The following is an 18,536-nucleotide window of genomic DNA, read 5'->3' as shown; positions in this document are numbered from 1 at the left end:
GAGACAGAGGAAGCCTCAATTTTGGATAAGAGGTTTATCCGTTTCGATAAACCTTATTGATCGCAAGACCAAATACACAAACATCTATACTAAGCAGATAGAACAGCATCAAAAGCATTTAGGCTTCCTTCAACGTTAAGGTGTAAAGTTCTGCAATTCATATTCACATCAGAGATGGCAAGCTTGGACCCGCCAGATTTGTTAATGAACCAACTAGTACAACTCGAAAACAGTTAACTAGGTGTCAGATTGTTAACTTGGACAGTTGACTAGGTAGACTCTTATTTGATTATATGACAACAAAAGATACCAAAATTTATTGTAAGAGAACAGACCAAAAGGAACATTCACCTAAAAGATCATATATGTTTCAAGGATCCACTTATCCATTCGATTCTCACCACTATACATTAATTAAGCAGACTAAAATTTGAAATCAAAAGTTGGTCAGGAAGGTGAAGAAAGCTATCAGGAATAGCATCAAAAGCAGCTAACCTTCTTCCTGTTACAGAGGCAGAAAAGTTTCAGGTTTATATACCTAGTGCAAAGTATTGGCTCTCTAGGACAACAGTGTAATATGCACAATGTCAGAGAGCCTAAACATCCGTAGGGATAGGTACAAAGCAGCACTAGTTCATCTATTAACAAATGACCACTAGATTTTAACAAAGATTGTGTGCTTGAGGAGGATGAGTGGCACGGCGGAACCAAGTGTTGAATGCCCTGACCAAGTGAGGGCAGTCCTCCACATTTCGGGTTGAGAAACTGAGGCACTGCTGCAACAACTCCTGTGCATCTGACATTGGCAGCGTAGAGATGATTTTGAGGAATGTCTCTTCCAGGTCCAAGTACAGTGGTTTGTTATTCGGTGTCAGAGGTGAAGTATTATTGTCTTTGCATACAATCAGAACTGGAAGCCAATCTTTTACAAGCTTCTTTCGAACCTGAAAAATCAATTCGAAAATCAGCCTTAGATTACTTGATCTGCCTGGACCCCCCGATTTTCGGAACTTACATTGAAAAACACATTAAACCTTCATATAACATCTGAGCACCTAAGAAACAAGGATGAGAGGACACTGGTGAAATTGGGTTGCTAATTAAGTAGCACTATATTAAGTATTAGGATGTTCATAAATTTGGAACAAATTTGTGTAAAGCATTTTGGAGATCACGCATACACACTTCAGTAAAAAGCCACTTACTCTACATTTGCCACAAATGAATAAATATGTGAGAAGAGAAGAGAAGAAAAGAGAACCTTCTAATCAATCTTATTCTTGTGTGGATGGATAGGAAAGAAATGGAGAAAATCTATAAATGAGGTCATTTTGAAATATTCAAAATCAAACGACACTTGTATCTCATTTTCTCTCCAAATCCACTTTTGGAGGAACCAAAAATAAGGCTTCAAAAATCAAAAGTATCTTCTCTTCTCTCCACATATAACTATCCAACCAAGAAAAACTTTAAATTTCTCTCTTCTTTCTATTTTTCTCAATCAAAACATACTGTCAAAGGAAACCGTTTAGTGACTGCTGGTTCTATCAACAACAAAAGATTTACAGTTCAGGTGTTCAGCAAAAATCTACACGGCCCAAAAAATATTCCACATAAATAAATGTATGTAACATTTTTACAAGATAGTCCATTTTTCAAATGTATTAAAAGAAAACCAACATCAGCATAGATCAAAAGAAAACCAACATCAGCATAGATCAAACGAAAACCAACATGAAAAGTTCAACTATACCATCAATTTGAGCACTGAAGTGAAAAGGAAGAAAAAAAAAGATTCCTATCTAACCAAAACACATCAAAATTGTGGCTCCCAATCCTATAATTGAGCAAGCCACCATGTAAACTAATCAATGTAGAAATGTAGAACAAAATCATCTCTAATTCTCTATATTACAACAAATACCCATTATCAACCTAGCAAATGGCAAACCAACGAAGAGCAGTAATAAAATGTGCATGAAATTCCGCTAGTCTATTCAATACCTGGGTAGCAACCAAAATGGTACCGCCAGCCACGGCATGCGCAAGCTTGGAAGTGCAGCGAAGCAAGACACTAGGCAATCCGGGGAGGATGTTCCTCCATGCATCGTCGCGAAAAGCCCGCTGCAAATCGGCGGTAAAGGAGGGCTGCTCGCTCCACTCCTTAACAGCAGCATCAGCCACCCGGAGCTCAATCATCCTCTCCACCAGCCACAGCAAATTCCTCCCATTGGTCATGGCGGTGTGGAGGTTCAACCTCTGAATCGCCTCCGTCTCGTTGTGGTCGCCCCTAACCCTGGGGCTCGTGTAGTCCTCCATAGACTCCTTCACGACCTTGAAGGTGCTCTGGAACGCACGCTCCAGCACGCGCTCGGCCGAGTCCTTAGACGAGAACTCCCTCAGCAGCTTCGCCACGAAGGCCTTCACGAACGCCATGTTCGGGTTGTGGATCACGGCGCCGATCAGTCCGTACAGCATGTCCTCGCTGGAACCAGCGTTTCCGGAAACCCTATCGAGGAGGTCCCTGGACTCGTCGTCGGTGAGGTGGGGGATTAGGGTTAGGACACGGAGCTCTTCGTCCTCGGTCCACGGCACGGCCTCGAGGAACCGGACGGAGAACCGGACGCAGTCATCGAAGAGAAGCTCCAAGGCCACCGGGAGCAGGTCCAGAGCCGCCGACACGGTGGTGATGGCGGAGGCGAGGTCGTCGGTGTAGAGGAGCTGGAGGACGGCGATTCGGGTTTCGATGGCTCCAGGTGTGGGTGGGACCCCTAAATTGATGCGAATCGGGTCGGTGGCGGTTGAAGCGACGTCGTTTTGGTGTTGCTGCCATCGGTCGGATAATAGGGCGGCGAAGTATTTGGATCGGCGGAGGGCGGGGGAGTGGAGGTGCAAAACGACGTCGGTTTCGGAGGAGGAGTCAGCGGAGGCGGAGGAGATGGGGTCTAAGGGGTAGAGGTTTTCGATGAAGAGGCGGAGGATGACGTCGGCGGAGGCCGGGTCGTTGAATGAAAGATTCGGATTCGGGTTTCGGTTGCGGGTCGGGTTGGAGGGGGGATGTTGGGTTGCGGGCCTTTTAAGGTCGGAGTGGGAGGAGTCGATGATGACGGCGGCGCAGGGGCGGCTGGCGTTGGTGGTGGTGGTGGAGTTGGCGGCGCGCTGCCGCTTCTTGGAGCCTCCGGTTAACATTTCGGTTTGGAGGAGTGAGTTGTGGGGATCTGGAGGATTCGAGGAGTCGGAATTGGCGTCGACATTTTTCATTTTGGTGGGAAGAATAAAGTAACAGTTTCGAATATTTTTTTTTTTGGTGCTTTTTTTCTTAATAAGTGATGCACGGTGGACACGTGGACACGTAGGTGATGTTTCGTTTTCCTTTTTCTTTTCTTTTTCTTATTTACTTTCCAAATAGCTAAGTTTTAATTTAAATAATTTTGGTTTATCTAGTTTACCCATTTTTAGACATACTCACTCAGTCACTCTATACCTTCACTATTTCTTTTTCTTTATAAAAAAACAAAGGCTCACCTTCTGAAAAAACTGAGATGAAAGTTTAGAAAATACATATATACCGAGGATTTTTACTTATTTAATTATTTGTCAATTAAATGGGGAACTGGGGATTATCAGATTATGTGATAAGTAATAACTACGGCAAGGCTATCACTGTCGATTGTCAAAATTTGCTTAATATAGTTTCACAAAGTGGATAAGGTTGGAGATATTGGATAAGCCTAAAATTATAGGGGACCACGTGCTGGACATGCTCAATTTAAATGGTGCGATTTTCTAACTGCTACACGCTACTCGCGCTTCTTTTTCTTCTTTGGCCCAGTGAAATGCAAAGATGGAGTGAACAAGGGTAATTCTAAAAAGAAAAAGCCCAAAACAAAGATTTACACTTGATTGCAAGTTGCAACCTAATGTAAACTAGTACAGGGGTTTGATTGTACCTTTTTAAATTACAGGATGAAATTGGAAATTCTAACAAATTAGAAGGAATAAAGTGTTATTTGGCCAAAATAATATCAGGAAAATCTGAAAAGATGGAGTAAAACTTTCATATAACGGCATATGTATCAATTGTCTCTATCTCTCTAATTACATAACCTATCACGTGATAAAAGAGATAGACATATTAGTGTATACATCCGTGACATTTATTTTATTTTTTTTTTTGAAAAGATGAGAGAAAAGTTGGACTCCTAGCATGCTTTTGTAGTATTGGACTTGCAGTGGGTCTATTCATTCTATCCATGCAAGCCCAAGTGAATTTAGTAGCTTCAAGGCCCATCAAGCAAAGTTTGATAAAATCATTGGTTAAGCTTGAGGAAAATCATACCTGTAGTTTTAAAATGAAATATCTTCTTTAATTAGCATATAATTAAGAACTTTATCTATTGAAAATAATGCAAGAACAATGGCATGATTTGGAGGATATAAAACTTTTATCTAGTGTTAGACTTTAATTATGTGGTTCTAATCTCGAATCATTTTGAAGCAGGCAATGGTTGTATTGTCCACTGCCATCAAAAGAACCAAGTGATGAAATGATAAGTTATATTTGATGGTGAAACTATTAAAGCCCTTATGGGTCCACATAAAGAAAATATAAACACTAAACAATATTGAATAAGTAACTAAATCCTAAATTGTGGACCAAAGACCTTGGATTTAGGATAGGAGTTCCGAAATTCACGTACTTACATTTAATAAATAAATTCAACAGTCAAATAAGAAAAATATAAAATTCTTATATTTATAAGAAAAACTTGTGTGGTGTAGTTTTAAGTATTTCGGCTAGAACAACTATATACCTTTTTCAATTTTCTATTCACTCATGATTTGGTCTGGTCGACCCAATCATATCATGATATTAAAGGATTAGATCTTTTGTCAAAAAACTCCGGATCAAGAAAAGAGTTGACAATGGTGCAACATGGAATCCTGTTGAAAATGTAATGTGATTGAACAATTTAGTTAGAAAATATCATCAAATTTACGTACATGTCACACACTGAAACGTGCTAAAAGCAATCACACACAAGTTTTACTTCACCTTCTCTCTATTTTCCAGGTTGTTTTTGTTATTTATGAGTTGGGATCGGATTGAATTCTCTGGACCAAAATATGTTTTTGGGTGGTTATAAAAGGAATGTTGAGTTGATAGCTTTTGACCCGAATAATGTGGATATCTTGTATCTAAATATTGAGGGAGATGTTTTCATGTGCGACGTTGGTACAAGAGAGTGGTCAAAGCTAGCTGCAAAAGAGAGTAATCTTAATATTAATGGTTGCTTCTTCAAATTTGTGCTCCCATGGTGGCCGACACCAGTTCCTAGACTACCACAGCATGTCCTTGATCAGCTACCCCATGGTGGAGGAATTCGCAGCTAGCTAGTTTATAGGAAAAATTAAAGTAATAAGCACTTGAATTAGATTTATGTTCAGCAAAGCACGTGGTCCACTGTTTCTTATTATGTATGGATCAAGAACACTATGAATTTAAATAAATTCTGTATTATATGTATGGATCGATCTGCATACTTTATATTCTTACAAAGTGTAGTTTACCTTGGCAACGATGAAAAATATTAACTGTTATCTATCAAGTATCCATGCAAGCCCAAGTGAATTTAGTAGCTTCAAGGCCCATCGAGCAAAGTTTGATAAAATCATTGATTAAAGCGTGAGGAAAATCATTGCATTTGAAATGCAACGTGTAGTTTTAAAAGGATATCTTCTTTCATTGGCATATATATAATTAAGAACCTTTTCGTTTGAAAATTAATCCAAGAACAATGGCATGATTTGAATTGGGGGATATGAAACTTTTATATACTGTTAGACTTTGATTACGTGGTTCTAATCTCGAATCATTTTGAAACAGGCAAAGGTAGTATTGTCCCTGGCCATCAAAAGAACCAATTAAATGATGAAATGATGAGTTATATTTGATTATGAAACTATTAAAGCCCCTATCTCTCTGAGTCCACATAAAGAAAATGTAAACAACAATGAATAAGTAACTAAATTCTAGGTCGTGGACCAGAGACCTTGGATTTAGAATAGGAGTTCCTAAATACACCTACTTAAACATTTGATTAATAAATTAATTCAACACTCAAATAAGAAAAATATAAAATTCTTATATTTATAAGAAAAGCTTGTGTGGTGTTATACCATCTATGTGAAAATGCAATGTGATTGAACAATTTAGTTAGAAAATATTGTCAAATTTACATACACTTGACGTTACACATTGTAATGTGCTAGAAGCAATCACACACAAGTTTTACTTCACCTAAGATGCACTCATAAAAAATTGAAAAAGTTTAGAAAATTAAAATTAAAATTGGCTAGGGATGATGACATGATGCTCCCAACTATGATAGGGGAATTGAAAAGAACTTTTCTATAATAGAGATAGTGACGTGGTATCACAAATATAAGATGAGTGAGGATTTCACATCTCAATGTCTCATCCCTCTCTGGTTTATTCTTCTTATGTTTGTGATGTTACATGGAAGTTATTCTCTTTTAGCCGGCCAATCTTTCTTTTAGATAATAGCCAATTTTTTTCTTTTTCTACTTCAAATTATTCAACAGTGCACTAAAAGTAAGAAGTTTTAAAATTTTGGATGCTGGATGTACCCATCAAATTTTAATTGGAATATTGGATTTAAGCTCCCATTGGGATAAATTTCTATGAACAAGCACATGACCCCATGTCAGTAGATGGGCTTACAATGTTTCTCACCATATTAACTGAAGCAAAGAAACCAAGGAAACACGGCATGGTAGCCCCAAAATCTATGGTGTCCGAGGGCTCCAATCTGTAATCTCAAACAGTCCAATCTAATGAACAGGTGAGCATTAAAAGTTTCAAAAATCCAATCAGGTCTGTTTCATGGAAGCTTCAGGGGCACGCCGTTCCAGTGAACAACTGAACATTGGGTAACTTTTTCAATGCGTTTTGAATTTTTTGATGCTTATTTTCTGCAAACATCCAAACCAACATAGCCATTGTACAAAGCTTTCACAGCTAAGTTATCCATTTGTCCTGTCTTCTTGTCATACTCGGATTACATAAGCTTTACCAAGTAACAAAATTAATGTGTATCATTCATATATCGCTATCACTCATATATATAGGCCTACTTTTATAACTGTTTTAGAATAGGATACCAAACACACCCTTAGTTGATAAATACTTTATATATTAACCTAATTGACTATACACGATGTAATAACTTAAGGTAAAAGTTAAATAGGATGTACATTTTCATTTTGTAACATTAAGGACCCGTTTGGTTCACCGTAAAAGAGCTTGGGTATGGGCATCAGTGGGTATCTGTTACTACCCACATGGGTATCATATACCAATGTGTAGAGGGGCATCTGATACCCTTCATCCCCCTTGGGTATGCAATCCCCCCTTCATGGGAAAACATTTATTGCCAATTTTTATGACTAGCTTGCCCTCATTATAATTATATATATATATATGACAAATAAGGGCATTATTGGAAAACTGTATAAATTTGATTCCTATTTTTGCATGAACCAAACATTGGAATGTAAATAAAAAGCTATTTCTTAGTTATCATTCCTAATATTTCCAAACACTGTAATGAAATTTTTCATTTTTATCCCCCTGAATTGAGAAAGAGTATAGCATTCCCATGCAATCTATCCCGCGAACCAAACGGGCCCTAAATGAGATCAAAACTTATGGCATATCCTAATCTTAACCTTTTTTTCACCACCTTATTTACCACCTAACTAGATTTAGCCCTAAGGTCTTATACAACATATATAGTTAATATTTATGAGAAAGATTACACTAATCACAAAGAAAAATTTCTCCATATTGAGGTCGAATTATAACCTCAACTATTTTAAGTTACTCAATTATATTAGGAAAATTATTGTCCCTAAATTTTGCTACGTTTATATAATAATAATGGATGTCGTACAAAGAAAGCATCAAGTCTTAGGTAAACAATCGACATGGTATATAATATGCAATCCAAGTGAACCTCTTTAGGACTTCTCATTCTCAATATTTTGATTTATAATCCAAGCTAGTTTGTGATTATTTTCCTTTTTGCTACAATTAATTTTGAAACTCACCCTCCTTCAAAACCCTTTTTGCAAAGCTTTCTCACAGTCCCCCTATCATTTTTGCCACAAATTTGTATTAAATTGTGGCATTGAACTTTGAAGAGTACACAACATGGGTGCATTATATTTATGACCCATTAAAAGCATTTTCCTTATGACCTCCTTTAAGAAGAGGTTTCAACTTTCAATGCAACAATATTACGACATCCAAGTTGTTCATGACTCACGAAATTTCCAAATAAAAATTAATGCTTAACATCTAAAGGAAGGTCCCCCACTCGCGTACGCTCCCTCCAGATCAGTCCATACACACCCACAACCAAAATCACCTCTATTTGTCACAACATTTACACAACAAACCCATGCAGATATCGATCACGTATATCGCACAATTTAAGGGTCAATTAAGTAGCTACAAATAATCAACAATTAATAAGTATGTACAATTTTCTAAATCTAGCTAGGTCCATAGATACTTTTATAATTTTATTGGTTAAGGTCCAATGAATTTTTAAAGTATTAAATTATGTTCAGGAAGAAAAAGTATAAGAAAATAACAAATTGCCATTGACTTTTATTCTAAGGCAATTGTAATTGAAATATGCATGAAATCATCACGTCTAAATATTGTGCATTGTAGTCCATACTCCAAAGGATCCGAATAAGGATCTTTGGTTGACCAAACACAGATTTTAATAGTGGATAATGTAGTGCACTCGACTTCAAGTTAAAAGGTGATTATAAATTACTTATTAAATGTCTTTGGAATATTTGTATTTTTTTTTTTGTGCCTTTTCATTTTCCTATTAACTATACAAAAAATTTGAAGGGTCAATATTACAATGTACGTGCGTGCGAACGTTTTAATCTGAAGCATGTCTTCAATCTTGCGTCTATATTAAATTATTAACAAAGGACGTTTATATAAAGAGTTTAGGTTGTAAATATAAGATCTTATAAACTCTATTCAACTGGCCGGTGCTCTTTATCCACATTTTGTGGATGCAAGTTGTTGTCAAATTACCAATTCACCACTCACATATGGAACTATGGAAGGGTCCAAGGGCTACAAGCCTACAAGCACATGAATTAGGTAGTGAGTTACATTAGACAGCCACGTTCAACCTGATGTACTTGGTGAAGACAAAATGTTAATATATTGACATCGATGGATCGAATTCGTCCAAATGAATAATGGACTATAGATTATGTAACACGAAAAAGGGTTCAATGGCGATGACCCATCAAAAAATAAGAAGGTGGTTGAAGCTCAGACTAATATAGCCTATATAGGGAACATGACAAAGAGATGTTACCTCTCGTAAATAATATATAATTCTTTTTTTATATAATTAATATGCAATTATATATATGTATATGAACATCCTCAAAAATAATATATACTATATATCCAAAGTAGTTGATCTTTAATCGTGTTGTCACTTGCAACTTGCAAGACTAAAACAAATATATATACATATATAGCATGTGGGACAGTGGCTATATATTAGTTTATAATATCTTTATGGATATTGATCCATTCAAGCAATTATGGCTGCATGTGTGAAGTTTACAAGTGATAATTTGTGGCATTGTGAGCTACGAATTGTTTTGCTAACTATATATATTGTACCATCATCTTCATTGATAGATCATCTTTATAAAAATTAGTCAAATCAAAAATAATTTGCTTATCTGACTTTGATAAAATAAATGAACGATTTCATCGAAAAGATTTGGTTCGTCCATTGATTTAATCAAAGTTAGATAGACAAATGATTTCCAATTCGACTAATTTTTTGCAAGGATGATCTATCAATGAATAAAAAATAAATGGTTCGAATCGACACAAAATAACTCATGTGAGCCCTAATAGAGTATACCTTAACATATTTATGTTGAGATATACATCAATAGAAGAAGCTTGTATATAGATATAAACTGTTTTATTTTTCTTCTAAAAAAATATTAAAGATATTAAGCAATTAGGATTTCAACATAAAACGGCAAACCGGCTCAATACAACTTGAATTTGGTTTGTTTCTTTCTTTGTTCTAACTCAACTAAGAAACAAATGAGTTAAACTCAAACAAAATATTACATTTGTTAGAAAATGTTGTTTACATTATTTGTGTTTTCCATTTTTTCGGCTAAAGGTATGTAGAGTAAGTTTTACTCTTTAATAAATGTTTTTCTTGGCATCCAATAAAACTTTTATGACATATTCTCTTAATATAGATAACTAGACAGAATACATGCAATCAACTATAAATTACATATATCATATACTTTCTATGTAATATCAGATAAACTCAAATGCTTAAAGTTAAAGATGTTGAACTTTAAAAAACTTTTATAGAATTATTCCAAAGTAAACACAATAATGGCATACAACCATTCCAGTTTTCTCCCCTTCATAGCATCTGCAGTGATGAGATTCATTTTATTTTATTGTAATAAATTGAACTAAAAGTAAAATAATGACTTGCAATGATAGATTCAGTTTAAATTGAGGATGAATAATTTATTTTAGAAATTATAAAATTGAACTTTGAAGTAAAATTTATTTTAATAAATTGGCTCACTATATGAAAAAATATATCTCTACAACCTCTCTCATATCAACACATGAATTATATTCATTAAATGCCAAAACAGTTGATAAAATTAAACTGAATATTGAGCTTAATGCTCTCAAAACTATTTTACCTCAAAAGTCTACCGGCCATTGTGATTTTTGCCTTTACACTCAACCACATTTAAGTATTTAACTACAGACCACAGTGGCAGTTCCGTAATAACCTTCCAAACCAAACCCGGAAATCTAACAACTCTCACTTTTTTTTTTTTCTCGCGCTCCAACTCTGCCTTTCGCTTTTGTGTCCGTTGAAACCGCACTTTCTTTCTCTCCCTGCAAAAATCAAAATCCTCTCATGGCAGGCTGACTGAACTTTAACTTCAAGATATTCACCATCAACAACAACCAAACATTCACTCCCAACCTCTCTCTTTCTCTCAAACTTCCAAACTCATAATCTCGCTCGCCGGAAACAATGGCGGTCTCCGGCGACGAGATTCAGACTTCCAACACCACCACTACCTCCCTTTCCCACAAGCTCACCTCCAAAACCCCATTCTTCAGCCTCAAGCTCTACGCCGTCATCGCCATCCTCCTCCTCTGCGTCTTCGCCACCTTCCTCCTCATCTTCCTCTGCGTCCGCACCAATCGAATTTCGCGCAAGCGCAAGATGCGGCGCGTGAAGCACAGCTCCGGCCTCATTCCGCTCGTCTCCAAAGAGATCGCAGAGATCAAAGCTCCTCCTCCGGATCCTCCCGCCGAAAATGCCAAGAAAGATGAGGGCAAAATCGGAAATGCCAATAATAAGTTCAAGTTGGAAGCTCAAGAGATTCAGACTCAGACTGATATCGAAGAAGGAGGAGGGAATAAAGGGCAGAGGAGCGGCGGGGATGGTGACGTGTCGTCCGGGTCGCAGAACATCGGGTGGGGCCGATGGTTTGGCCTGAGGGAGCTGGAGATTGCGACACGTGGATTCGCTCCGGAGAACGTGATTGGAGAAGGAGGATACGGCGTCGTTTACAGGGGTGTTTTTCAGGACGGCTCTGTTGTCGCCGTCAAGAACCTTCTCAACAACAAGTACGTGAATTTACTGAATTTAAAATCTTGGCCATTTTTCTTTTTCTTTTCTTAATTCTTATACGTTGTTTTCTCGGCCTAATTTTTCATGGAAACATTTTCTGTCAAAACAGACAGGGGATTAGATCATTAGTTGACCAAAAGAATCACATATTTCTAGTTTATTTTGTGTATTATATCAAAGTTATGTAGTTGATAATGCTTAATTAGTTACATATTTTTCTGGTTTGGACCCGTAAAATTCAATTAGCTAGCTCAAGTAGCATTTCAAGGTGTGGTGGTGAAGGTAGAACCTACATGGCTACATTCAAATTTTGTTGTAAGCAAAAAAATAAATAAATAAGAGAAAATCAATTCGTGTGCTTTGGGGACTGTATATAATTCTGGGTTACATACCATAATTTTTCCAGTAATGGACTCTGTTTTTTGTCTTTTCTTTTTTCCTATATTCGTGGGTTTTGGATGCACAAAATTAATCCAATTAATATGTCACATCAATAATATAGACGTTAAATTAAAGAATATTATATATCATATATATGTATATTTTGCATATAATTATTTGTGTAGATGAGACTTTGAGACTGTATAATTATCACTGTCGTAGACTCCCGGCCAGCTTTTTTTGATTAAAAAGAAAAAGAGCCTGCCTTTGTTCCGCTGTACGAGGAAAAGAAAATAGTTACTTTGCGCTTTTATCATTTCTATTCTTCCTTCTTTTTCATTTTAAAATTATATATTTGTAATATGCTTTAAAGAATGTGCTTTCTACACTTCCTTTCATGCTTCATTGTATGTTATGGTGCTCTTCACAGGAACTTGATTTCACTTTTCATTGACCAGTTGTATATGCTATTACTTCGTCATCAAAATATGCCGATTTTAAAATTAAATAGCAAACAAAAATAATAAAAAATCAGTGACGCATCTCCTGTTAGAATGTGGAGTGTTGTTCCACATTGAAAATATAATTTTGTCTAAAGTGTTTATACGGGTTTTCGGTCTCTTCACCTATTATTATTGGATTTGGGTCCGATGTTCTAATTTCCTTCATAGTATCAGAACAAGTTCACCCACATATGTTGTCTATTTGTTTGGCTGAAATGGCTCCACACGCACGTGAGATGGCATATTAGAATGTAGAGTGTTGTACCACGTTAAAAACTATGGCTCTGTTTGGAAGGCATGACAGGTCTAGACAGTACAAAAGAGTAAAAATTTCATTGGGAGACAGCTTTTATGGTGGAGGAAGAACAAGGTAGAGATGACCAGAGTAAGTCATGTGTGAAGAAATTTTGTCCTAAGGTAACCCATGTGTTTGGAGGGGACAATTGTCCTGAGCTCTTATGGACACTTTCCCTAACATTTGGCTATCTCTCGATCTTCTTCCTCCACCAGAAAAACTGTCTCATATTAATATTTTTACTACTGAGTGCTGTCCAGACCTGTCCCGTTGTCCAAACAAAGCCTATAGTCTTTGTCTAAGTGCTTATAAGAGTCATGAGTTGGATGCTTCAGTTTCTTCGTCTCTATGATTTTGGATGTTTGTGACATTCCTGTGAAATTATATGGACTGAAATTGCTTTGTTTTTTTTTTTTCTTTTCCCTTTTAATGAATGGGACTGGAACTTGTTTTTAAAATTTCAGTAGGTTTTGAAACTTTCAGAACTGTACGCTACTTCATTGCTATGAATGCAAGTCTGTTAATTTAAACTTCATATTTTGGATAATATTTCTGTTAACTCAAAATTCAAGCTCTGCTTGTCATCTTATGTATAGGGGTCAGGCAGAGACGGAGTTTAAGATCGAAGTGGAAGCCATTGGGAAAGTAAAGCACAAGAACTTGGTGGGTCTAATTGGTTATTGTGCAGAAGGTGCCCAGAGGTAACACCATTATCATATCTTTACGTGAAATGAGATGAACCTCTTTTTTCCTCTGACATGTCCATGGAAACTTATACTTGCCTGCCAGGATGCTTGTATATGAATACATTGACAATGGCAATTTGGAGCAATGGTTGCATGGAGATGTTGGGCCTGTCAGCCCTCTGACTTGGGATATTCGAATGAGGATAGCAATTGGGACCGCAAAAGGGTGTGATAATTTTGCCTTCTCCTTGTTCATTTTATTTTTACCTTTCCTAGATTGTTAAAAGAGAAGCTAACTATGGTTTGTTTAGTTGTCTCAATATGCTTTTCAGTTGCCCAATAAACTTATCTAGACATAACTTAGCAGTACTATGACGATATCTGTAATCTGTTGCACTGATTTTGTCATTCTGATGAGGTCAACTTATGGTTCTTGTTTCTTTAACAGGTTGGCCTATTTGCATGAAGGGTTAGAACCCAAAGTGGTGCACCGTGATATAAAATCCAGTAACATTCTTCTGGATAGGAAGTGGAACCCAAGAGTATCAGATTTTGGTCTGGCCAAGCTCTTAGGACCGGAATCAAGCTATGTGACTACACGTGTAATGGGGACATTTGGGTTAGTTCTTCCTCAAATACTAACCCATATGGTATCTCTACTATGTAGTATTGATTCTTTATTATAACTTTTTTTGTAGATACGTGTCTCCAGAGTATGCAAGCACAGGTATGCTTAACGAAGGGAGTGATGTATATAGTTTTGGAATTCTACTCATGGAGATAATTTCAGGAAGAAGCCCAATTGACTATACCAGACCAGCTGGAGAGGTAAGACCAAGGTTTCCCTTTTCTGCTTCCTAAAAGCGCGCACTGCATCAATGTCATAACTGTTCCAGTTGGTGTATATCAGATGAACCTGGTTGACTGGTTTAAAGGAATGATTTCAAGTCGCCGTGGGGAGGAGGTATTAGATCCTCTGATAGAAGTTCAGCCCCCTCCAAAAGCTTTGAAGCGGGCATTGTTGGTTTGTCTCCGTTGTATAGATTTAGATGTCAATAAGCGACCAAAAATGGGGCAAATTGTTCATATGCTCGAGGCAGAAGACTTCCCTTTTCGATCAGTAAGTCATTTAATTATCATGTATATTTCAATGATTTCATATAAGTTTGTCACATTTGGTGTTATATCAATTTCTCAATCAAACTTAAATGCACGCTTAATTGTGGGCATCATGCTAGGAAGAGTACTATTATCAAAGACATGTAGTTGCAAATGAGACGCCACATCCTAATAGCGAGCAACTGATAGTCCCTTGTTGATTATTACAGTACTACTTTTACTAAATTTGTAACAAGAACTCTGCATCAACCCCATAGCAATGTTAGGAACATTTCAGTCTGATACTTGTATGGCATGTTATAATGTTACGAAAGCCATAAACTGTGCATATCCTTCGAGGATAGAGTAGTTTGTGAAACATCTAACCTTTCGAGTTATTCTGAATTTAGTATATCAGATGCCTCCGTGCATCGGTGTTGTCTGACTGCAAATTTTAAATATACCATGCTCATCTTTCTTTGGATTTTGGAAATTTTTAACATACCATAATGCAATCAGCAACAAAGACTGTCATATATGATTCTATACTTATCTTTTTTGGTCTGGTTGGAGAGTTGCCCTCACCCTTCACAAATTGCTATCTACCATAGACTCATAGTTTGATCTCACAACCTGTCTAGGGAGAGCTACCACATGGCAAAATTAACTGGTGGGATTAGACACACTGGTGGTGTCACTAGAAATTTTTCAATAAATGTAGAGTACTTTATTGATGCATATATTGCAGATTAGTAGTACTTAGGGTGATATTTTCAACAAGTTACTTGTCAGTTCGTTCTTTCCTCAACAGCAAGACATGAAAAAGTACTCATTTCTTCAATTGACATGCATGTTCTTCACTTTCAGCTTTTCTCAGTTTTCTGTTTTATGAGTTGCAGGAAACCCGATCAGCTCGATAGAAAAATCCTCCCTCTTTCCATGCAGCCGCATGCATCCAATCATGTTTATTATCCATCCAAGCATGCTGAGGGCAGTGATACAGAGAGATCGAGGTGGAGAAGATTATTTTTTGGCTGATAAGTGGTAGTTCCTGATGCCATTTTACTATGTGTCCTGATTCTCCATTAGTATATAGAGAAGAAATTACAAGCCTTGATTGTGCATATATTATTTTTGTAAAATATTTTCTTTATCTGATAGATTCTGTTGATATATTCAGCATCATACTTATAGTTATAGATATAAGCTTGTAAATACTTATATTTTTTATAGAGCAAATTACAACAATGGTCTTCGAACTTTACTCTTAGTATAACTTTGGTCCACAAACTTTCACCCATGTATCATTTAAGTTCATATATTCTGTCAATTTTAGTCGCGTGTCAAGCATGTGAGTCTCTTTGAAAGGTAAAAATGGTAACTCACTTCTTCTTTCTTCCCATTCGTGATCAAAATTAACGAAAAAATATAGATGAAATAAACACACAGGTGAAAGTTTGTGGACGTACTATATAATTCAAAAAATAAGTTCATAGAACAAAGTGATACTCAAAAAGTTTAAGTTTGAGAAACATTGCTATAATTCTCTCTGTTTTGTTGTGAATATCCAACTCTTTGTGGTCACTTTTAAATAAAATCAGAACAATTTTTAATACATGATGTGGTGCCAGCCAAGTAATGGACTTTGCAGGGAATCCTAAACTTGAATAGAATAGATCAGATCGGATCAGATCTGTTGGCTTTGGAACTAATTTATTGTAAATAAATCACTAGCTAGTGCTTGTGGTAGAATAGAAAGAGGTCTGAAGCCTCTTTTGTCATCTAGTTAGTGCGTGCTTCATCCGTTGAGTTGAAAAGGCATCCAAGATATCTCCAGACCCTGTGAGGTGTAAACTGACAAACAATGGTTGTAGTTAGAATTTAGAAATGGAAATGAATCAATTGAAGATCGCTGAATTCCTTGGTTTAAACCAGGTACACACCATAGAAAGGGGAAAAAAAACACCACTACTAAAGTAAAGAGAAGCACCAATTTTAATTGTATTTGAACCGATTGTAAACCTCATTTATTTCTAATAATACGCTGACATGTATATATTTGACATCATTTAATAAACAAATTTAATAGTTCTGGCATTATTCTTATCTTTGCATCTCTTTTCTTCATTGCTAGCCTACGACAATCCTTGAACTCATTTGTTCTTATCACTAAAAACAAACACATAAAGATATATCTAGGGTAATGATTTTGGGATTTAAAATGAGTGCCTTAAATTGTGCCTTTAATAACATGGAAATTCATGTCATTTGAAATTAACTCTTTATTAAGTTAAACATTCCACATCATTATATGTTAAATATCCAATTTACCCTTATGTGCAAATCTGAAAAACTTAATTAGTATTGATTGAAATTAAATACCCAATTAATATCTTTCCCTTTCATTTGCAACCCGCCTACAACCATCCAATGTCTCGCACAAACATAAAAGGAGTTTCCATTAGGCCTATTTTCTTGTGTTATAATCACACATAATAATTTTTTCTTATTATAGACTAATAATACAATTCAAGGCATGAGTAACATGAGAACAACTTGACAAATGAGCACATAAAAATATTCCATAAGAAGAAATTGTTATATCCATATATACTTGTCCAAAACAAAAAGCCAAATAGCATTTCTAATGGAACTGTGGAAGGTATAGAACTATATTTGACACTGACTTACTAGTTACCTTCTCTTTTTTATTTTTTCTTTTATAATTCTCATTCTGCACTATAGTCTTATTATCATAATTGTTTATTTTTTATACCACTCTTCAAAGATCATCTTTACAAAAAAAAAAATTGAAAATCATTTGGTCATTTAATTATTATCAAATAAATAAACGATTTTAGTAACAATTAGATTCACCATGTATGTATTTGATAACAGTTACATGATTAAATGAATTCTAATTTAGTTAATTTTTTACAAAAAATATCTTTATTAAAGGGTGATCTTAAAAATAAATAGTTTCAATAATAAAATTACACTGGAATGAAAATTTTAAGGTAAAAGTTAGAAGAAAAAGGTGAAAAAGGAAGGTAGCTACTAGCTAGCTTTCGTCTGTGTCACAAACCTACATATGCGGCATACCCAAAGGCCAAAAGAATGTCTATTATACCCATTTGTTCTACTCCAACGGTTTACACAATTTTTCCATATTCAAAGTGAGCTCCCTCTTAGTTGTTGTCTTGTGGCTTTTTGAACTTTTTTCTTCTCTAGCCAAGTAAGGCCATTCAAACATTTGCAACGATCAACAGATTTGGACTGTTGATTAGCAACGGTCCCAAACATTCAACCTTCTTGTGCCTAAGAAGCATGAAAGCAATGACATTTGCCTAATTGCCTTTAAAAATATTTGAGAAATATCTTCATTGTTGGTGACTTAGAGTCAGAGCGCTAAAATTTGATGCTTTTCTTATTTTTATTTTGAACTATAGCCGTCAGATTAAAGGCAACTCATTTGATCTAACGGCAGAGAGCAAAAGAACTAATTTTCTTCTCTGTAGCCTCTCAAATACAAATCTTCTCAAACCTGTCGTTCTCTTCTCCAAACCAAATTAACGTCCTTTCCCTCTCTCTCTCTCTCTCTCTCTCTCTCTCTCTCATGCACTTGCCAAAAAAAGATGTGGTGCATATATATATAAAGAGATGAATTACTGGGAGTACAAAAACCCACCTCGATCTCCTTCACTCCACCCAACTCTCCTCTCTCTCTCTCTCTCTCTCTCTCTCTCTCTCTCTCTCTCTCTCTCTCTCTCTCTCTCTCTCTCTCTCTCTC

General features: G+C 36.1%; 2 protein-coding genes across 2 annotated transcripts; one reads left to right on the top strand and one right to left on the bottom strand.

The window, feature by feature from the left end:
• Positions 1-366: 366 nt before the first annotated feature.
• LOC147276952 (BTB/POZ domain-containing protein At1g63850-like) lies at positions 367-3,278 on the bottom strand. Its single transcript, XM_086255300.1, has 2 exons — positions 2,005-3,278; positions 367-944 (listed from the first exon to the last, which is right to left on the bottom strand). Exons 1-2 carry the CDS (start codon positions 3,259-3,261, stop codon positions 663-665), a joined length of 1,539 nt encoding a protein of 512 aa, XP_086111426.1. The 5' UTR covers positions 3,262-3,278; the 3' UTR covers positions 367-662.
• Positions 3,279-11,051: 7,773 nt separating this feature from the next.
• On the top strand, positions 11,052-16,001 carry LOC147276951 (Protein kinase superfamily protein). Its single transcript, XM_086255301.1, has 7 exons — positions 11,052-11,779; positions 13,559-13,663; positions 13,752-13,874; positions 14,097-14,267; positions 14,347-14,476; positions 14,559-14,768; positions 15,646-16,001. Exons 1-7 carry the CDS (start codon positions 11,178-11,180, stop codon positions 15,664-15,666), a joined length of 1,362 nt encoding a protein of 453 aa, XP_086111427.1. The 5' UTR covers positions 11,052-11,177; the 3' UTR covers positions 15,667-16,001.
• The last annotated feature ends 2,535 nt before the right edge of the window (positions 16,002-18,536 follow it).

This window comes from Dryas octopetala, chromosome 8, assembly GCF_963921425.1.
Source record: "Dryas octopetala chromosome 8, drDryOcto1.1, whole genome shotgun sequence".
Taxonomy (NCBI): domain Eukaryota; kingdom Viridiplantae; phylum Streptophyta; class Magnoliopsida; order Rosales; family Rosaceae; genus Dryas; species Dryas octopetala.
This window is presented reverse-complemented; position numbering and strand designations above follow the sequence as displayed.